The 22722-nt window shown below is 41.6% G+C and overlaps 1 protein-coding gene and 3 non-coding genes across 4 annotated transcripts; 1 reads left to right on the top strand and 3 right to left on the bottom strand.

Annotated features, from left to right (window-relative positions):
* Positions 1-668: 668 nt before the first annotated feature.
* LOC103000004 (olfactory receptor 2B11-like) lies at positions 669-1609 on the bottom strand. The gene is given in 2 exon segments (XM_028165691.1): positions 669-1352; positions 1355-1609. Coding segments are annotated over 2 exon segments (939 nt in total).
* Positions 1610-8702: 7093 nt separating this feature from the next.
* On the bottom strand, positions 8703-8776 carry TRNAT-UGU (transfer RNA threonine (anticodon UGU)). Its single transcript has one exon. It is a non-coding gene; the product is annotated as a tRNA-Thr (tRNA).
* A 4895-nt stretch (positions 8777-13671) lies between these two features.
* TRNAM-CAU (transfer RNA methionine (anticodon CAU)) lies at positions 13672-13744 on the top strand. The gene has a single exon. It is a non-coding gene; the product is annotated as a tRNA-Met (tRNA).
* A 2520-nt stretch (positions 13745-16264) lies between these two features.
* On the bottom strand, positions 16265-16338 carry TRNAT-CGU (transfer RNA threonine (anticodon CGU)). Its single transcript has one exon. It is a non-coding gene; the product is annotated as a tRNA-Thr (tRNA).
* Positions 16339-22722: the final 6384 nt, after the last annotated feature.

Below are 22722 nucleotides of genomic sequence, written 5' to 3'. Positions count from 1 at the left end.
ATGTAACCTTTTGCTTGTTACGCCCTCATTACAATAAAATTAGCCTTGCAGAAAAGAAGTACCCATGATGCACCGACACCATGACACTTACAATCAAGACCAAGAAAGGGCAAAAATTCCTCCTCCCCCGGGGAAGGTGGAGCTGGGATGAAAATCAGGAAATTTGACGCCAAACCCCTCCCTCCTCAATGAATATTTTCTGCCCAATCATTTTCATACCCTATGTAACCAGCTTGCCAAAGGAACTCAGAGCAGCTGCTCACCTGAGCCTGCCTGCTCTCCCTCCTGAGAGTGTACTATCAATTAATACTATCAATTAATAAATCCTCGCTTTGCTTTCTTAGCCTCTAAAATCTTTCTGGGATGAGACAAGAACCTACTCTCCAGTAACAGAGGCAGTTTTGTGGAATTGAGCCCTTAACCTGTGGGGCCTATGATAACTCTGGGTAGTTCGTGTCAGAATTGAATTGAATGTAGGACACCCAGTTTGTTTCAGAGAATTGGTTGTTGTGGGGAAAAAAGCCAACACATTTGGTGTCAGAAGTGGTAATCACAACACACAAAGGTTTTCTTGAATTGACTTTTGAGCATGATTTTGATGCTATTTAAAGGAGGATATATTTCAGGTTATTGTTGGGTTTTCCCATTCAGAATAAAGCATCATTTTCTTACATTCTTTTGGACAAAATGGCCCTCTTCAGAAGTCTCCTCAAAGCTCCTTTAACATCCTTGTTCCTCAAGGTGTAGATGAATCGGTTGGCCATGGGAGTAATAACGCAGTAAAACAGCATCAGAACTTTGATGACGTCTTGAGGGCTGTCCCCTGAAGGCTGCATATAGATGTAGATGCCAGAGCCATAAAATAAAGACACCACCAGTAAGTGTGATGAACAGGTGTTGAAGGCCGTAAGTCTCCCATCAGCAGAAGGGATTTGAAATACAGCTTGGGCAATATAACTGTAAGAGACAAGAATCATGGAGAGGGGACCCATTATCAGGAAGGTGGCCACCACTGTAAGCTCACTGACTGTGGTGTCCACGCAAGCCATCTTAATTAGACTGGGCAGCTCACAAAAGAAGTGGTCCAATTCCTGGTTCCCATACAGGGGCAGCTGGACTGTGAGTGTGGACTGCAGTAGTGAATTGGCCAGACCAATGAGCCAAGCAGTGCTGGAGAGCTGCCAGCAGAGCTTGTGGTTCATGATTACAGAGTATCTCAGAGGCTTACACACAGCCACATAGTGGTGTAAGGCCATGGTGCCAAGCAGGACACATTCAGTACAGCCTAGCCAGTGAAATACATAGGCCTGGCTCATACAGCCTATGTAAGTGATGTTCTTCTTGGGCCCCCCACCAAGTTGAACAGCTTTTGGGGTAGAGTTGTGCTGGTGAAACAGAGGTCCAAAAAGGAGAGGCTTGTGAGGAAGAAATACATAGGACTTTGGAGTTGGGAATCTATTTGAGAGACCAGAATAATAGTAATGTTTCCCAACAGTGTGAACATGTAGGAGATTAGGAGAGCAAAGAAGAGAGGAAGATCCAACCACGGATATTTGGTAAAGCCCATGAGAATGAAATCCTCTGGAAAACTTTCATTCATGTGCTTCATTGAATTTTGCTGGGAGACACCCACTAAAATCAAGGAAGAGAAGGGTGATTTTAAAAACCCTGAGTTGGCAGAAGTTTTGACGATAACAGGGAAAAAATACTTTTATGGGGGAGCAATGGGGTACACCCTCAGTAGAAATCATAACAACATTAATGAATATAATAATTATAATTAATAAGTCACATTTGAAAAATCCTTTCAGTAGAGAAAGTGGTTTCATTTTTTCCCCCCTAAATCAAAGCCCTATGTGATGGGTTAGTGGACATTCATTATTAGTTATGGCTCTTCTGTATGATTAAAGAAGCCAATGGGAGGTGGTCTTCTCCCAGCTACCTTGCAGCTAAGGGAGTGTGTGACCTAAGAGGTGGGGTCGTGGGGAGGTGCTTAGGTCATGAAGCTAGAGCCTTCATGTATGGGCTTAGTGCTCTTATAAAAGAACCCACAGCGATTCCTGTCCTTTCCACCATGTGAAGTTACAGCTACAAGGTACTATCTATTAACCAAAAAGTGGGCTCTTACCAGACACTGAAACTGCCAGTGCCATGATCTTGGACTTCCCAGCCTCCAGATCTGTGAGATAAATGTTGCAATAGGTCTCCTGGTCTCTGGCATTTTGTTATAGCAGCCCAAATGGACTAAGACATATGTCATCAGGGAAATACAAATTAGAACAACAATCAGATTCTACTACACACCTATTAGAGTGGCCAAAATCGAGAACAATGACACCAAATGCTAGCAAGGATGTGGCACAATAGGAACTCTCATTTGCTGGTGGGAATACAAAATGGTAGGGCCACTTTGGAAGACAGTCTGGCAGTTTCTTACACAACTAAACATACTCTTACCATATGATCCAGTAATCACACTCCTGGGTATTTACCCACATGAGCTGAAAACTTACATCCACACAAAAGCCTGCACAAAGATGTTTGCAACAGTTTTACTCATAATTGCCAAAATTTGGAAGCAACCAAGATGTCCTTCCGAAAGTGAATGGATAAATAAACTGTGGTACATCCAGACAATGGAGTAGTATTCAGCACTAAAGAGAAACAAGCTGTCAAGCTATGAAAAGACATAGAAGAACCTTGAATGCTAATTACTAACTGAAAGAAGCCAATCTGAAAAGGCAATATACTGTATGATTCCAGCTATCATACAGTATGTTTGGAAAATGCAAAACTATGAAGACAGTAAAGAGATCAGTGGTTGCCAATGTTTAGGAGGGAGGGATGACTAAGTAGAGCACAGAGGATTTTTAGGCAGTGAGACTACTCTGTATGATATTATAATGGTATATACATGTCATTATACTTTTTTCCAAACCCATAGAATGTACAATACCAAGAGTGAACCATAATGTAACTGTGGACTTCGGGTGATTATGATATGTCTGGGTAAGTTCATCAGCTCTAACAATTGTACCACTTTGGTGAGGGATGAAGGTAAAGGGGGAGGCTATGCATGTGTAGGGGCAGGGGTTATATAGGAAATCTCTGTACTCTTGCTGAGTTTTGCTGTGATGTGAAACTGTTCTAAAAATAAAATCTTAAGAAAATTGTGATACTTCCTTACTGAGTGGGATGCAGAGTAAAAGGAATAATTCTCCTGATGGCCCTCTCCATACCCATCAGGTAAACAGGGTTCGATTGCTGCAGGCTCTGCCAGGGCAAGAAACATTACAGGTCCTTGCTAATTTGGGGCAGAAATTTGGAGACTGTATATGGGAATGAATTTTGAGAGCGTTTGACCCAAGAAATTAGATATGAATTTGTCATAATTGTTACCTTTACCAGAGAGACTTGTTTCAATTTACTGGCTGGAGCCATGAGTATGGTTTTAATTGTTTTTTTTTTTTTTTCTCTGTTGTTTTAGTCAACACTAAAACCTGGTCACTTTAAAGTGACCCATCTAAATGATGCTGATTTGTCAGAATTCCCTTAGCATACAGTAGAAGGACCCTGAAGATGTGTGTGGATTATGTAATAAGAACAGACTGGTGTTGAGGACAAGATCCCTTGTCATGTCTCCAAAAACAAACAAACAAAAACAACAGGAATTGTACCATCTGACCATCTGTGAGAATTGAGAAGAGTTTTTTTTTTTAGGTAACCATAGTTCACTAAATGATTCCACTGTGACTAATGTTTATGCAGTCGTGAAAGTGTAAACTCTCCATGCTGATATAACCAAAAAGTATGATATAAGAGTATCTGGAGAGTAAGGCATAGACATTCTCTCTCTCCCTCTCTCTCTCTCTCTGTCTCTTGTCCTCGCTCTTTCTCTTTGTAATGTAAGGGTTAAAAGTTCTCATTTTTTATAGTAAGTGATAAATAAGTCATATTTAAAACTAAAAAAAAACCACAAATAGAATAAAGACTTGTTATTAAGAAGTATGGGTAAATAAAAGAAAACACTGAAATTATTAAAAATGTGTTAACTTGGGAGACCAGGAATTGAGAGTGAGGAATGATGAAGAAGGGAACTGCTATTTTTCATTATAAGCCCATAGTATTATTTTATTTTTTTAACTTTGATCGCATATGTCTTTAATATAAATGAAAATTGAATAAGAAGGAATGGAAGGGATCTGAATATTTGTCAATGATGGTGAAGGCATTAGAGTCGTATACATTGTTTGAAAGCGTGGAAAGCACACATCATCACTTACTGCAGCATAGGGTGCATAACATGGTGTAGTGGAAAACCAGGTTGCAAAAATAACTTGGGTCCAGGATATGGAAAATCTTGAACACTAGGTTAAGGAGTCTGATCAAATGAAGATTTTTTTTTTCAGAAGAGGTGTGAAATGATTGGAGCAGCATTTAAAAACATTTATTATGGCTGAATAACGAGGGATTCAAGAAGAGACTGGAAGCTGGGAGCTCAGTGGGGAGGCTACTGCAAGAGTCTATGGGAGAGAGGCTGAGAACGTTAGCTCAGATAGTGGCGGTGGGAATCAAGAGCAAGGTATGAATGTAGGAGAGAAGAAGGAGCTGAAAGAACATTTGAAGTTTTAATCTGAGGCGCTGAAAGAATGGAAATTCAATTAAGAGAAAGAAGCATGTATATGAGGATTGATCAGAATACGTGATTTAACTAAAAAAGACCTCCCCAAAAAGATAAATTTAAAGCTTGACCTATAACAATTGGCCCTGAGGGTCCATTCACCAGAGGATGGATTCCTGCTTCATCCAGACACCTCTAGGTCAATTTGACAAACTACACATTTACATACAACCACTTGAATTCATGGCTAGGATGGTTTGTTGCAGCTGTTTAACCACCAAGGACAGGGACGGGGACAGAAAGAGGGAGAGGCAAGGGAGTATGTCTCCAAAAACAGAAAAGATAATCGCCTGCATTTGACAGGAAGTTCATGCATTTGTGTATAAAATGGCTGAGGAAAAGAGAAAAACAAGATCCCATTACCCCACACCCCACCTCGCAAATCCTCAATATTTTATCATTGGTTATTCTTTATATTGTTTGATCTTCAAATTTATCTTCAGAGTAGTGGCATTTATTATTTATTCATTCATTCATTCATTCACTTTAAAGCAAAAAGATAAAAACTTTATTACTGGGAAATTCTTGCTGGTCTTCACATAGGGATGTGACAAAAATGACAGAGTATTGGTTTTAGAGAATTGATTTTTAGTGACTTGACCTGCTTTCTCATTCCTCCCCATCTCCTAGATAATTGGATTTTTTGGACATAATTCTCGGATCAACATAATTTTGAACAAGTGACAACCATTGGTCTGGCATAACGAGAATTCATTTAGCTCATGGAGGCATCTTACCCTGCCTGATATTGCCAAAACTCAGAACCTTCATTTTCTGTCTCAAAACAAAACGCAATACCATCTAGGCTGGTGTGAATAGAAAGAGACATCACTAGAACTTACCTCTTCTTATTTGAATTTGTATTAAGCAAATGTGTTTAGCTATAGAAGCTTAGTCAGGAGAAAGTTTGCAGAAGGGTTGGATTCCAACAGTCCTGAGAGAGGGAAGCAAGTATGATCAGGTCAGCACTTCAATAAAAGCCACCAAAGGTCTTAATATGGCAGGTAGGGTGAATGTGATTCTGGAGGCATTGGATAATCTCTCCTGGTTCCAAATCTGATTCAAAGGCAGATAAAACAAGTTCACACGCAGTGTGCCAGTGATCCCATAGGGGCTGTCACTGGTGAATTAATCTCTCTGGAGACAGTATCTATCTTTTATTTATACTTTTGGTTGTGATTATAGATTGCATCAGTTCTTCCGCTCATTAATCCCATCTTAATAGCAAGGGAGAGCAGGATTTACCCCAATAATTTTCAGAAAGAAAACAAATATAGTGCTATTAACAGTAACGATGATAATAATGGCTTAACACATTCTAGACAATTTATATGAATTGTCTCCTAACAACTCCTTGAGGTGGGTACTATTATTGTCCTCATTTTATAGTTGAGGGACTTAAAGCTTAAAAAAGGTAAGTAATTTGTCCAAGGTTCATAAGGCTCACACACTTCCAGAATTCACACACCAACTGGATGCTCTGCAAATGTCATGAGTAAACATAGGATTTTTAAATATCTGTAGTGTTTGGGGTACCTGCTTATTTGGTCTTTTCAACCATATTGAAAGCTCCTTGGGGGCAAGGTTTATGTCCTCTTTTTCAACTGGCTAAAGCACAGTGCTGATCAAATTAAGATCCTCCTCTTATTTCTTACAAATGCAGGTATAATATCCACATCTCCATCACATGAAGACCATCTCAGAGCAGGTCACTCCTCAGAACAAGGTAGAACTAAAGAAGCAACTGAATAAGTACTTTAAAGGACAAATCCTTGCCTAATTGTCTGACAATGCTTTTTTTTCCCCCTTTTTTATACTTTGTATTTTAATTTTGGGGGGATGTTAATTTTACAATAAAAATTATTTTTATTCATGAAATCGTTCACTCTTTTAAAAAAATAGTTTGTACATTTGGTGCCATGTTGAGAATGGCCTTCTCCACCTCAAGATATTATAAATATTACCTACATTTTGTGCAATATTTTATGGTTTTACTTTAAATATTTTATAACAGTATTTTCTGTTTTTACATAAATATTACATATTTTTACATTTAAATCTTATTACCTGATACAAAGTGTCTGACAAAACTTTTATCTCAACACTTTCTTCACATCCAAAAACTCCCTTTTCAGGCTGAACTTCAAAAGTTATTAGATGCTGTCATGACTGAGTTGTTACTCAGAGCTAGGCCATACAGTCCTCCCTCTTCCTACTTGTTATGGACTGGATGTGTTCTCCCAAAATTCATATTTGGAGGCCCTAACCCCTAATGTGACTACATTTTGAGACAGGGCCTTTAAGGAGATAATTTATGGTTGAATGAGGTCATAAGGGTGGGGCCCTAATCCAATAAGACTGGTGTCCTTATAAGAAGAGGAAGAGACACCAGAGCTACCTTCTGCTCTCGCTCTCACTCCCATTCTTCCCTTGCACGTACAGAGGAAAGCCATGTGAGGACACAGTCAGAGGGGGCCTTCTACAAGGCACAAAGAGAGGTCTCACCAGAAACCAAGTCTGACGGCACCGTGATTTTGGACTTCTAGTTCCAGAACTATGAGAAAATAAACTTCTGTTATTTCAGCCACCCAGTCTGTGATATTTTATGGCAGCCCTAGCTGACTAATACACTGTGTTTAAATCTAAAGAATCAGGGCATAAAGACAGCATGTCCAAGGCAAAAAAACAAAACAAAAAACCAAAACCAACCAACCAAACAAACAAACAGAGCCTAGGAGATGAAGAAGATTATTTCAGTTTGTTAGTTATATGGCCTGCTCATTTTTTTGTGGAGAACCTCCTACATAGATTTCTGAGGTTTTATTTTATATTTTCCTCCTCCCTAAGTTAAACGAGTTAAGCAACTGTTCACTGGGCTGATTATCTTCTAGCAGAAAACAGACAGTTATCTCAGGATCCCTAACCCCTAGGACTAAGGTTTGAGATCAGTCTAAGTTGCTTAATTTTATTTAGCTCTGCAGCCAAAAACTTCATTCTTGACTCTAATCAAATAGAAGACAGATATCATGAGAAAAGCATGGATTCCAGAATCAGACAGACCTGAGTTTGAAACTGAACTTTGTCACTTACTCTGTTACTGTGAATATTATTGAACCTGTTTCTTCATCTTCAAAGAGCTGATTATAACACATATTTGACAGGATTGTTGGGCTGATTAAATGACAGCGTGTCTGGAAACTCTTGGAATGTAGTAGACTTCCAATAATCCTAACTAGATGATAAAGAGGGTAAGTAGATGTTCATGAATTAATACAAAAGTGCTAATAGCATAGCTGGACCTCACTTTCAGTTCTGCTCTGTGTGTAATATTCTAAGCAGGATTTTTGCAAATGTGATTCACTTGCTTCAAAATCTCTTGGAGTGCTTGTTAAAAACACACATTTCTGGGCCTTTCACCAAAACAGAATTAAAACCTCTGGGGATAAGTCCCAAGAAACTGTGTTTTAAGTAGTTCCCTAGGTGATTTAAATGTCTACTAAGCTTGGGAATCATTGCATTATAGGATCATTCCATTTTTTAAATTGCAGAATTAAAGTTCAGTTTCTAGTGGGGCCAATTTATGTATTCCCTTTGGGACTAAAGCCCTTCCTTGAAGACTGAGGGCGTACAAGCAAATGTAAATTACTGTTATTATAATTTAGTAATATTTGGAAAATCATATGTAAAACAGATAACATAATGCTGAGTTTCCTAGAATCACTAATAAATTACATGGGAATTCAGAAAAAAGCTTTAAGAGTTGGTACAGTTTTGTTGCCCCCCCCCCCAACTAAAAAAAAGAGGACAGGGAACTTCAGCAAAGATGAAAAACAGAAGGTCATTTTCTTTCTGTTCCCATAAAGTGACCCACCACCTTTTCCTTAGGAGCGAGAACTTTTGTAGTCACAGCTGCTTTTGAGTGAGTGGATCACAATTCACAGTACTACTGAGTACGGTGGAGAATTAGTAGTAATGGGGGGTTACTGAAGAATTTGGCTTCCTAGGGAGAGGGAAAAAGCCAAGGCCCCACTGGGACTCGAACCCAGGATCGCCTGTTTACAAGACAGGCGCTTTAACCAACTAAGCCATGGAGCCCACACGTGAGCATTCTTTTGTTCTAGATCTGTGCTTACCGTGAGATTAAATATTCCTGACGTAGTTTATGTGATTTAGTGCAGCTTATTGTGAGAAAAGAGACAAACTCCAAGAAGACGTTTTGCTTACTTAGATGCGCTGCAGAGCTAATACAAGCGGGAAAAAGTTTCGGGCAGCTTGAATGTTGGGACCAATAGCACTTCAATTAGTCGAAGGATAACCATCAGTAAAAGTCGAGGCTACTCACTTTTCCCAATTAGGATAAAGTCTTCTAAAAGCAAAATTTGCTGTTACTGCACCTCGTCTTTTGTAACTAAGATTCTTCATTCCAATAAACTAAGTGAGGAACTCTAAAAATAGAACTCCACTAGAAGACTCTTAGACCGCCGGGCTAGAGCACCTAGTGTCCCTACACGTCACTTGCACTTAGCAAGCAGTGACTTGGAGGGGAAGAATCAGGAGCGGAGAAGAGGGGGCTGGGAGTGTAGAGTTCAGCTACACAGTCAGTCACATCGCTCTCAAAATCCTAAAACGCCAGTGTCAAGGTCGCTGTAAAGACTCCGATCAGACAACCACAGGTGTAGAGCCCCTTGGAATGGGGGACGGGGAGAGGCGGAATGGTCCCCTGCTGGCCACAAGGTGTTCCCTGTATCCAGGTACAATCCTCCTTAGGTGAAGAGCCTTACGGTCCCAGAGAACCACCCGTTGACCACTCCCTGCCCACCAAGTGCCTGATTTCCAGTGCAATAGGTCTTCAACTCGCAAAGAGGGCAACACCTTCTCCCTTCTAACCCGGTTCCTTCACTCCGAGATGACCCGCCCTTTCCCCCCCTGTCGCATCCCCCTGAGGAACGAGCAGAGAGCTAGGTCTGAGGGCGGTCCCCTGATCGCAACTGCGGGCCACCTGAACGCCCAGAAGGCTTTACGGGGAGCTGACTGGGGGGATCGTGGTAAGATAAAGCAGGTGACGTTCGCAGATGCGCCTCTGATATTCCCAGGGGTAGGAATCGAAGCTCCTATTTTGTACAAAGAAAGCAGAAAAAGCAAAGTCTATTTAAACATACATACGGAATACAGAACTTTCTTAATATTTTTTGGAAATGAGAAAAACGTTTGATTAAAACGTTTGGAGGTAGTGTGGGAGCCTTCTAGGATGCAGCATTGTCTCTAATTTCTTTAGAAACATTGGTTCAAATCCCACCGCCACATCCCAGCCCCCTCAGGTCGGCAAGTGGAACCCCAGTAAACAAGCTCTTCCTTAAAAGCTAACGGAAAATTCACACTTCGGGGAATTAGTTTAGGTGACAAGAGTTCTTTCACCAAGGGCAAGAACCTAAGGGTGTGGGAAACTCTCCTAATCCAGTCCTTTCCTCTTTCCAATTCGTGGAGCTTCTCAGAGACATCCAAACTACAGAATTACAATGAAATAATATTTTCTACCTAACAGACTGGTAAACAAACAAACAAAAATTGTTTGTGGTAGCACTTGAAGACATTGTATGAGTTTCCTGTGGCTTCTGTAACAAATTACCAGAGCTCAGTGGCTTAAAACAACAGAAATTTTTTTCCCCACAGTTCTAGAGACCAGAAGTTCAAAGTCGGTATCACTGGGCAGAAATCAAGGTGTTGACAGGGTCATACTCCCTTTTGAGGCCGTAGGGGAGAATCTGTCCTTGCTTCTTCCAGCTTCTGGTGGCAGCCAGCCTTCCTTGCTTTGTAGTTGCATTACTCCTATCTTTGCCTCTGTCTGTATTCATGTTGTCTTCTCCTGTTCTGTCTCTGTGTACTCTCCCTATGCTTCTCTCTTGTAAGGACACTTGCAATGGCATTTAAGCTCCACCTGGATAATGCAGGATAAATTCCCCATTTTGAGAGTCTTAACTTAATCTCTTCTGCAAAGACTCCATCTTTTTTTTTTTTTTTTTGGCCTTATAAGGTAATATTTACAGCTTCCAGGAATTAGGATGGAGATATCTTTTGGAAGACCATTTTTTAGTCTACCCTACAGTATTAACGTCTTGATTCCTCCACCCACAAGTAAGAGATTAACTGGTTATAACTTCAGTTTATTTGTCTCTAAAATGGGAATAATAATATGACTTTCTTATATATTACTGAGAATATAATATGACAATGTAAAGAACTATGACAATATCTGGGGCTTAGTAAGAACTAAATGGCTATTAATTCTCATTGTCACAGGAATGCTCTGTGCTGGTCAGGGTGTCAAGGAAACAGGCCCCTCCTTGGCTCTATAGGAGGATAAATTAGTAACATTTAGGGAAGACTAAGACAAGAACCACCGAAATTACCATCACACATATGATTTGATTTAGCAATTGCACTTTCAGAAAATTCTCTAGTACACACCCTTATGAAATGCAGATATTATTTATTTCAACATTGTTTATATTGTTAAATGTGGCTGGTTAAATTTAAGATATATCCATAACATGGAATACTTTTGAGACAAAAGAAAAAGAAAAGAAGCTCTTTCTATGTTGATATGAAAACCACGGCAAAATACGAGAAGTAATAAAGGCAAGATGCAGTAGAATAGGTTTGAAAAGTGCAAAATGTGAGGAAAATAATAGACTTCTACAGGCTTGCATGCAAAAAGTATACCTTCAAGGTAACTCCAGGCTCTAACATGTTTGCGTGAGGAACCAGAATCCGGTGCTGGGGGGAAATGAAGTGGGATGAGGGTAGACTTTCACTGTGTATCTATTTTAGTAATTTTGAACCATGTGGAAGTTTTATTTATTTCTGTACGAACATTTAAAAAACATTTAAAAGAATTCCCTTCGATCCTAAATCCTGTTCTTCCATACAAACAATTGGCAGTCAGGCTCTTTTTTTCCCCCCTTAATTACCCCTGAAGTCGGAAAACAAGGTTCTTCCGGCCTCAAGCAACTGTTCCAAATAAACGGGTTTAACAACAGAGCTAGCAGCGGTGGGATTCGAACCCACGCCCCCGAGGAGACTGAACCTTAATCCAGCGCCTTAGACCGCTCGGCCACGCTACCATCCATTTAAGTTCTTTAAAACTCTCCTTAACACTTTAAAAGACACAAGTCTGTTCTCGCGTGTGTTATTTTTTTTTCTACAGCATTTGCCCCCCACCCCCCGCCGGACAACTGTCATCCCAACTACCAATAAAATCTGCAAATAGATTCCTACTTCGGGAGACACACTTTTGCCTCCTATGCTATGTTTGTGATACTGGAAAGTAAAGGGGGAAGCAGCCAATGCATAATATCCCTCAAACGAAGAAAATCAGTCGTTACAAAAAATGATTAGAAATCACCACCGCCGATGCAGCACCGGAACTCTGAGGACGCAGAAATCAAGAGTCTCCAATTTGTCAACTGCGTTTGGGGGTCAGCAGCGGGAAGTTATTTTTAATGTCCTCACCTAGAAAAAGGAAGCTCCCCTTCCCACTCACTCGGAACTTGAGTCAGGGTTTGTATGTCTGTGTGTGATTTCTTATTGAAGGAAACAACTGCGCAAGCAGACCTACTTTTTGCTGAATGTGATCATGGTCTAAATTTACAAAGTTCAGGGAGGGAATTAGTTTGCTTTTGGTGCGGGGCGTCCCATCCTCTCCAGACCCAGAGAGGACGCGTTCTACCTGCTCCAACCCCAGCAACGCGAACTGGGCGAGTCCCTTGGTCTTTTTTCCCCCGGTCTCTGCCTGCAGGCGGCTCATCCTCTCGCTGACCGGCCTGATCCATTATATGCGGCACCGTTTAAGTGAGCCCTAGTTCCACTGTTTCACATCGACTGAGTAGCCACAAGCCTACTGGCAAGTCACTTAAACTTATTGGGTCTTACTTTTCTCATACGTAAACTGGAGACAATAATAAGACTCGCCTAAAGTGATAGATAGGTAGATAGATAGGTAGGTAGGTAGGTAGATAGATAGATAGATAGATAGATAGATAGATAGGTAGATAGATAGATGGTCAATACATGTAAGATACATATAAATTGCTTAAAAGAGTGCCTCGCCCATAATAAGCACTTAATACAGTTTGCTATCATCATTTGTATCACTTACTAGTATTCATTGAACAACTTTTTTGCGTGTGTCAAGTGTTCAGTCTTTTAAATAATACTGTGAGATATTATCCCATTTTACAGATAATGAAGTTTTTAAAATTGACATATTCCCAAGAAAACCAAGTGAATTATTTTTCCTAACTTAATAGATGGCACATACAAGATTTACACTTCAGTCCTACAGTTTCAATTTTGGGACCGTTTCTTACTTTGCCGGATTGAAATCCAGTATATTCTTTCTCCATTCTCAATCATCTCACCTCATCTCTTCCACCTTATCTCGCCTCTATTTACATTATTCTGGACTTCTAGCCAGAAGAGAAGGGCCTTCAGGTCATGGTCATGGTCATGGTCATGATCAAAGACATCGATTGTAAGAGGAACACTGGCAGGCAAGGAAGCTCCAGAGCTAGATAAGGAGACAGCAGCTTCGCCCTCAGCAGAGCTAAGCATTTTTGTGTGTCCCTCATTGTTGCAGTCTGGAAATCTTCATGCCTGTGGACCCAGCTCAGGCCCCTCGTATCTGTATGTCACTTTCTACACATGTTGTGAAGTGGGGCAGTGTGAAATCTAATGAAGTCTAATGTCTCCCAGCAGTAAGTAGTGTTTAAGGCATAATGGAAAAAAAAAATTCACCATGTGGCATATTTAATCAAGGATAAAATCCTGAAATACTTTTGATCAATCACTGCGACATACTCGGAGCAACGGTAAACATATGCCCTAGCACATACTCTTATTTTGTACTCTATTCGAAAAATATAACTTCCTAGAAAGTTCGTATAAACATGAAAGAGAATCGATAGTTCTACCGAAATTGACACAAGCCATGTGCCTTCTTAGCGCAGTAGGCAGCGCGTCAGTCTCATAATCTGAAGGTCCTGAGTTCGAGCCTCAGAGAAGGCAAAAGAGTTTTGTCGCTTCCACACGTTCTCCTTTGAGAAAGAAACAGGGTAACAAATAAAATTATCCCACTGATCGAGCTCTGCGGTGTGAAATCTAGGTACCAGGGCTAACTCCCGGTCAATCTGATGTGATTATACATGGGGCTGTAGTCTTTCAAGAAATTCAGCAGGTTTCTTTGGTACCAGTTTCCTTTGGCAGCAAGACAGTTTTTCAATACGTTGACTACAGTGCACACCCATACCATAAATCTGTATTAACTGTCTATTTGCTGCCCTAGAAAATTAGCAAAAATATACCACCTTAAAATAGCATAAATTTATTATTTATCAGTTCTGGAGGTCAGAAGTCTGAAATGGGCATTAAGGCGTTAAAATCAAGGTGTGGCAAAGCTGCCTTCTTTCTAGAGGCCCTGGGGAGAAATCATTCCTTGCTTTTTTCCAGCTTGTAGACGGTGCCCCTATTCCCTGGCTCATGTTCACATCACTCTGACCTCTGCTTCTGTTGTCTCATCTCCTTCTCCGACTCTGACCCTCCTACCACCCTCTTATAAGGACCTTATGATTACACTGAACCAATCCAAATATCCAAGATAATCTCCCTATCTCGAGATTCTTAACTTAATCACATCCCTTTTGCCTTGCAAGATATCATATTCACAGGTTTTAGAGATTAGGAAAAGGACATCTTAGTCTACCTGCTGGTCCCCAAAGATTCACACTCATCCCACATGGAAAAATATTAACCCCATTCGAATTTCCCCCCAAGTCTTAACTCATTTTCAGCATCAACACATCTAAATCTCATCAGTTCAAAAATTGCAAATATCACCTAAATTTGGAATGAGTGAGGCTCTGTGTATAATCAATTCTGGGCACAATTTTTACTTTATTGATTGCTTATTTATGTGCTAGATATCCTTCTAAAATATTTTATGTGTATTTACCCCTCAAGTCCTCCCATTAACTCTATTAGGTAGTCCTATTACTATTTCCGTTTCACACATGAGCACAGTGATGACCATTGAGATAAAGCAATTTGCCAAAGGTCCCTTAGCTAATAAGTGGAGCAGCTGAGGTTTGAATACAGACAGTGTGAACTAGTTCAATAAAGCCCTAATCAAAATGAATGGAGGTGAGATCCAGGCATTGCCGGGAGTCAGTTTTCTGATTATTCAATATTGCTACTCATGGTTCTTAGAGTAATAATAGTATCCACTTTGTAACTATTTCTCATTAAAAAGTTAAAATATAATTTTTTAACATTTGCCAGTGATTTTACCAAGGGACAGGATGACACTCTTTGGTTACTCTGCCTCTACCCTGTACTCTCCCCATATTCTTTCACTGCTTTATTTTTCTCTGCAGACTTCACCAGTATCTTATATGCTTACTTGTTTTACACACTCATTTCTTTATTTTTTGTGTCACCCCCCACCAGAATGTAAGATCCATAAGAGGAGGGCTTTTTGTTAGCTTTGTTCACTGCTGTATTTCCTGCCCTTAGAAATATGCCTGGGGTGGTTACCAGAGGCGGGGATTGGGGGTGGCGGGCAAAATGAGTGAAGGTGGTTAAAGGTACAAACTTCCACTTATGAGATAAATAAGTCCTGAAGATGTAATGCACAGGTTGGTGACTATAGTTAATGATACTGAATTGTATATTTAAAAGTTGCTAAGAGAGTATATCTTAAAAGTTCCCATAACATGGGGAAAAAAATGTAACTGAAAATAAAAGGAAGGAAAGAAAGAAAGAAGAAGAAAGACAGAAATATGCCTGGTACATAAAAGACCAGCAGTTTACGCTGTTGGATTAATTGATGAATGAATAGGAGACAAAAAGACACAGAAGTTCCATAAATCTTTAGGGCTGAAATTCAATTGCTTTAGATATCTGGCAGAATTCTCCAACTTGCTCTTTTCTCACAGCAACTTTGTCCTAGCTCTAGAATGTTTGTGTTTAGGACAGTTTTCCTTCCAGCTGATCATCATTCCTTAAGTATTCTAGTGTTTTCCTTAAGAGAAATAACATGGGAATATACTGTTCAAAATGGCAAGCATGCCCCTGCAAACATCCTAATTTTCCTTTATAGCTAGTAGTGGATTCATTGTTCATTAATTTATCTTATTTAATGAAATCAATTTTAGAGCTGGAGATTGTTAGACTCTAGAGAGATTATACATATCTTCCTGTTTGGGTACTTTAAACTGTAACACATTGTAGGTGCTCAAAAACATCTTATCACAGTTCAATGCAAAACCTATTTGAAAAGTGATTGAGGTAAAGTCACATTCAGTATTCTATGGAGGTGGTTTGCATTTGAATTGTCATCTCCCTAAGAATCTACTTCTCTTCAAAAGTAAGGAATATGAGCAAATTGCAGTCGAATAACTTGTAATGTATCTGATTGAGTTCTAGCGCTGTACGTTTGGTGAGAATTTGTGGGGGATTAGTAGGAAGACACAATTAACTCGCCAACATAAAATAAATGTTTAGGAAGAGCTGGCTTCCGGGTAAAACTCAAGGCCCTACTGGGAGTCGAACCCAGGATCTCCTGTTTACGAGACAGGCGCTTTAACCAACTAAGCCATAGAGCCACCTAGAAGGCAAAAGTGGAGCCGAATCTACCCCATTTTACTTCCATTGGGTGAAAGAAATGACTTTACACTGTCCAGTGTTAATCTGTTGCCTTTAGAAAATATGCCAACTCCGTGGAGATGCTTCACTTCCTCAGAACGCACTAGAGACAAAAAAATACGAAAGGAAAAGTAATAGGTAGGTGTAGCGTTAGACAAAGGATTTTACTGTCATCCCAAGGAAAAGCGTTACAGAAGGTCGAGGCTAGGAAATAAGTGGTAAAGACTTTTACAAGGAAATATGTCTTTTAAAAACTATATGTAATCTTTTAAAAATCTTCAAGGATTTGCATGAAATAACTGGCCATACGTGACAAAGTAACTCATTTGAGGTACCTGAAGGTGCCGGATTGGTGAGAGGAGGAACGTGCGTCTCTCGGGTGGAGCCGAGGAGGCTGGGCGTTAAGGCCATCTTCCTTCAGCTACAGGTGTCAGCCCGTTTAGTTTCCCTCCAAACCCCGTGCTGTCATTCTCAAGAGCACGGCCAAGATCTGTTGTAACAACCTTCCACTTGGAGCCGCTCAGGGGGTGTGTGGAGGTGGGAGTGCGGACAGGGAGGCAGGAACCTCTGCAGCTTCCGCCTCAGGAAATTTGGTGAGCATCTGAAAAAATCCAACCAGGAAAAAGGCTGTTTACTTCAGTTCCCCCCACTTTTTTCCTCCTCTGTTCTTCTCGGACTAGGTTTTCACACTCAGGTAGTTCTGAAAATCAGCTCGTAGAAGAGGTAACGCCTTGTCCCCTCTAACCCGGTCGCTGCACCCCACGGTGACCCCCCTTCCCCGCACCTCCCAGTCGCATCCCCTCGGGGACGAGCAGAGACCAAGGCTGGTGGGCTCTGGACCACTTCGCGGCTGCGCGCCCCCAGAAGGCACCGCGTGGGTGGGGGAAGGGCCGTGGGAGTCGGGATGAGTCTGGGGGCCCCCAGGACAGGCGGGAACTGAGACCACTGAGGTGATGCGGGCAGGGAGGCCGGGACAGGAGAGGGGAGACCCGAGGACCAGTCCAGACTGCGTTCGCAGGGTCAGAACCCGCAGGACCCGGGTGGGTACGAAGACGCGCATCACGGATCCCAGCCCTGAACTTTGGGAATTCAGGCCATAAACATATTCAGCAAAAAAGTGGGTCTATCGCACAGAAGTTTCTTTCCATATCTTTTACAACAGGGTCTTTATTAAAAGGTCGGGGCTCGAAGTCCAGGTGGTTAGGGATGCGGGGGCAGGGAGTAGGGAGGGGAGTTCGTCTGCTTTCCGGTTGCGGACAAGAAATATAACTTCTCTCCACCGACGCCTAAACTCAGCCGGCAAATCTGAGACTCATCTCAGGGTCGTCACAGTTCCAAAGCCAGGTCGGCCATGGTTATTTTCAAACGTTTTCTCGATGGTTGATTTTTCTAGACTCTAATGGATTTATTCTCTGTCGACCTCCTCGTCCTCATGAGAGACCGCACCAGAGGCGAAACTCGGGGCTGCTGGGTCCGGGTTGGACGGACAGAGGGGCGACCACCCGAAACCGAATTTTGCTCTTTCTCGGTAGCTGGGAAGACTCATTACAGCGCAGAGAATCAGGGAGGATGGAGCACCTGATACTTGGTGCGTGGGAATCTAGGAATAGTCTGAGCATACAATTTTAACTCTAATTTTGCCTGCTTGAAGGACGTGAAGTTCCCGACGAGTGTCTGTTGAAAGGGAGTAGAGAAGGTAATAGACACAAAGTTCACACTGAATTTACTTTCTTTATATGTCTTTTGAGCATTAGAAATAGCTGTAAAGTAATTTGCTTTTTTTTTTCATGTACATAGAGGTAAATTGCCTAAGCGATCCAAAGCGTTGGGAGAGGGCGCTAGTCTCGTGGGGTACGGAGATTCAAATCTCACCCCTACCAATCATTTTTGTACAGACCTTTCCATAAAGGGGAGAGAGCCCTTCCAGTCGCTTTTTTTGGGAGTTGATAATTTGGCAGAGACGTGTTTAGGGAAGAACTTTGTCTTTACCATAATAAATTAAGGATAATTAAGGTTCAGTTTTAAAAGATTTTATGTTGTATATGTAACATTTTGACAAGTCCCAAACCTGAAAAAGTGTCAAACAGACCCTCCTTACCCCTCACCACCGTGCCCCCGCTCCCTGTCCCCAGTCTCCCACCTCACCTCCACCTCCCAGAGAGGGAGCCTTACAGCCTTACAAGACAGCTTGTCAGCCTTCCAGACACACATACTCATTTTTGTGTTTCCTTCCAAGGACAAGTGCATGCATATAGCATTAACCCACTTTTTACTCAATGAGAGTGTACCAAACACACTCTTGTGCACCTTAATCATTTCTAATATCTTGGAGTGATTCCACAGAGAAACATAAAGAACAGGATTTTTGCTAAAGACAGGCCAAGGTAGAGGACTAGTAGGGAAGAGGGCTCAGAGAAGCCTGACTAAAGTTTGGTCAAAAAGGAAGTCTGCCAGGTAATACACCTTGAATTTGGACCCAGGTGGAAACCACAAAGGTCAGAGACTGAGGAAACAGAAAACCAAGGGGCTGAATTGTCCATGTCAGCCCTGGGGTCCTAGGAACACCTAATGGCTGAGCGGGGGAGGCACTGTAGCCATGGTCATGCAGAGGACATGGTAGCCACATGGAGTACTAGAGAGATTTTCCTCATTCATCCTTTGTCAAAATTTCAATACCTTCTGCTGATTCTCCATTCCCTAGAGCAGTGGTCTTCAAATTTTAGCCTGTACTAGTATCACCTGGAAGGCTTTTTAAAACACAGATTGCTGTTCCCACCCACACCCCGGCATCCTCACCCTCCCCAACCCTCGTTTATGATTCAGTAAGTCTGAAAGTGATCTAAAAACTGCATTTCTAACAGGTTCTCAAGGGACTCTGTTGGCTGCTGGTCAGAGGACCATGCTTTGAGAATCAACTCCCTAGAGATAGAAGGCAAGAAAGAGAAAATGTTGACTGAGTGAGGACCTCTATTGGGGATTCCTCTGAATAATGAGTTGTTCATGGAGGGTAGTAGATGGTCTCCATGGCCTTATTCAGATGTGCTTGAAGGATTGTCCATCCATCCCTACCTGCCCTGAGTGTTGGCTCCTAATGGCCCATAGCTGTCCCTTTTTCAGAGTATTACCTTCAGCTGCCATATTCTTCAGAGAATTTCCTTCAGCCAAAGGGAGCTGTCTCACATCGGTTATGCCCCTGGGGCTCAAGGGTGAGCCCATAGCTAAGGATTGACAGACATGAGTTACAAAAGGCCATCTCTCTTCCTTCAAGATGGAAATAATTATAGTGCAATTTACCTGAAGCTAAACTCCATCAGAAATTGCATCGTTACTTCTCTCTTCACCCTGCCCTATTCTGCTTCACTGATTCCCTCTTCTGAGACCACTCTCTCAGTAAATTATGTGTACCTGACTGCTAGTCACAGCTTCTGTTTTCTGAGACCCGAAGCCAAGTCAAGGAGTATTCACGAGACCACAGAGCAAGATTTGATGTGCTGGCTATGGGAGGGACTTTGGCTACTCTTTATCAGATTTGGGGAATCCAGCTTCCAGAACTAACACAGGCACTCTCAAAGTCAAACAACCACCAGTGTCCATGCAGTCTACAGGGAAGATACTACATCTATGCAATAACTGTCATGGGGGAGACAGTATTGGGGCCTTACTTCCAGGGATGGGTTGCTTAACAAACTGGGAGTAGGATGATTAGAGAAGGTCTGAGTCCTGGTTCTCTGAACTTTAGAACATCCCTGTCCTGTCCAGGGACTCTCCTCAAAGGTTTTGTGATTAGCGGAGCCTTAGTGATTTTAGATGCCTGCTAGGTGGTTTGTAGGGGTAGTAGATTTATGCAACAACACTAGTCTTAGATTCAATTAGCTCAAGTCTATCTAATTTAAATGATAAATTGTGGGAACCTCTGGTTCGAAGAAAAAATTTGCAGCAATAGTAGTGCCAGTAATGATGATGATGATCACCATGACAGTCACTGTAAAGTTTTGTTTTTTAAAAAAAAATAAGCTGTGGGGTTTCCCTAGTGGCGCAGTGGTTAAGAATCCGCCTCCCAATTCAGGGGACACGGGTTCGATTCCTGGTCCGGGAAGATCCCACATGCCGCGGAGCACCTAAGCCCGGACGCCACAACCACTGAGCCTGTGCTCTAGAGCCCGCAAGCCACAACTATTGAGCCCGTGAGCTACAACTACTGAAGCCCGCGAGCCTAGAGCCCGTGCTCTGCAACAAGAGAAGCCTGCGCACTGCAACGAAGAATACTGGCCGCAATTAGAGAAAGCCCACGCACAGTAACGAAGACCAAATGCAGCCAAAAATTAAAAAAAAAAAATCTGCCATCAATTTAATTAAATTAATTTATTTATTTGGTCGTGCCACACGGCTTGTAGGCTCTTAGTTCTCCAACCAGGGATTGAGACCGGGAATTGAACCCAGGGCCACAACAGTGAAAGCCCGGAATCTTAATCACTCGACCTCCAGGGAACTCCCTCATAGTAAAGTTTTAACTGCTATAACAGACTAGCGTTCGAGACCCTCCTGGGCAGTCTTCCCCTCCCAGAATGTTCTGCCTGTGACTTTCCTTGGGGACTAAAGTCTGTTACATGTATTGGTGAGGAAGGGAGAAGTGGAAAGCTGTATCCCTTGATCTTCTCTTTATAAATACTTTATCATCATCATCATCATCATCATAATCTGCAACATTCTGATTAGGACTGCTGCTTCCACACCTGCCCCTCACCTGCACTCACCTCCCAGTGCAAGGAAGTTTGTTTTTCATTTCTCTGTTCTTGGCTCTCCCCAGAACAACCTTTCTTTTCTCTTCAGGGCAGCCACTGGAGGGCACCAGGAATATGACACCTGGATTTTCCAGAGCAGTGGCAGGACTGAGATCTCTCCTGACACTCAGGCATAATGCACTCAGGTTGAAGCCACAGTCCTCCACCTTCATCACTTTAGGTCTTTACTGTGGAACAGGTGATATTGTTCCCCTGGAGAATTCACTTTTGTCCAGTACAGTTTCCTGGTTTGGGCTGAACCAGTATCTTGAGAGAATTCTATACATTGGGTCATCCCATCCTCCTCCACCCACTTCCTGCACCTCGAGTATTCTGATCTGAAAATAGTAACAGATTGGGAACCCTTCTGAGGACTGTTAAGGTTCCTGGAGGTTCTCAAGAACTGCAGAGATTTCAAAGAAACGAAAACATGAAACACGCATTTCTCAACACCACTGTAACTGGTTCTGTAATCCCCTCACTGCCCTAACTGCCATAGTGCCTAGTAGAAGACTTATGACGTCTCAAATCCTGTGGGTTATGGCCAAGGACAGCCAGGCTTTTTCTTTTCTTTTTTTTTTTTAATCCATTTTTTTCTTACTAGATTTTGAGTTCAAGAAGAAAAAACATCCAAATATTTTGAAACTATTTTCCATTTCTCATGTGTGTCTATCACCTATGAATTTTTAGAGTCTTAAGAATCACTTTCCTGGTCATTTCTGGCTTAGTCTGTCAATTTTCATGTTGCTGTATGAAGATTGTCAGGGACCACATTTCTGTTTAGGTACAAAACAGGATTATAATGTTTGACATTACTCACCGATATTTAAATTCTGTGTACTTTTTTTAGTGCAAAAAAATCTTTAAGTGCAAGTACCTATGTTCATAGTAATTTGTGAAAAGGAAAAGAAAAACACCTATTTTATTCCTCATGCAATCTTCTCTTTCCTGTTTCTGATATTCTGAAATCTGTCTTCATATAAAAGACTGAACTTTAATTATAAAACAGCAGGGGCTAGATAAGGCTTCCAGCATGTTCTTTACTCCTGTGATTAGGAGTAGGTTTTTTTATGCTTTTCTTCTAATTTAATGTGATTTTAGATTTTTAACAGTGAACAGAAATTAATTTTGTAAACAGAAATATATGCATATTTGTTGAGAGAGAGAGAGAGGAGAGAGAGAGACTTTTTAAGAAGCAAGGATTCCTCTCACATAGGGGTTCCCCAGGAGACCTGAATGGGGGGAGGGGTACAGGGGGCTGACTCCAAGAGGTCTGTGTTCATGTCACAGCAACTCTGTGAGCAGCCAGTCCCACCCAGTGTTCTTGGATGGGCCAAAAAAAGGTCTAGAGCACTTTTGTGAAAACCAAAATACTAAAGAGCTAGGTGAGGTAGTCAAGGAAACAGAAACAAAGTGAGAGAGGAAGTGGTATGACTCCACACAAAATATGGGACTGGGAAAACACCAATGGGAAGCCAGATGCTGCAGAATTTTTTTTAATTTGAGATAGTGACAATGATGAGTTTAAAGGGTGAGGAAAAAGCCCATCATTCAGAAAGAAGG

This window comes from Balaenoptera acutorostrata, chromosome 10, assembly GCF_949987535.1.
Source record: "Balaenoptera acutorostrata chromosome 10, mBalAcu1.1, whole genome shotgun sequence".
NCBI classification, from domain to species: Eukaryota; Metazoa; Chordata; class Mammalia; order Artiodactyla; family Balaenopteridae; genus Balaenoptera; species Balaenoptera acutorostrata.
Note: the sequence above shows the minus strand (reverse complement) of the source record. Positions and strands in the feature narration are given on the sequence as shown.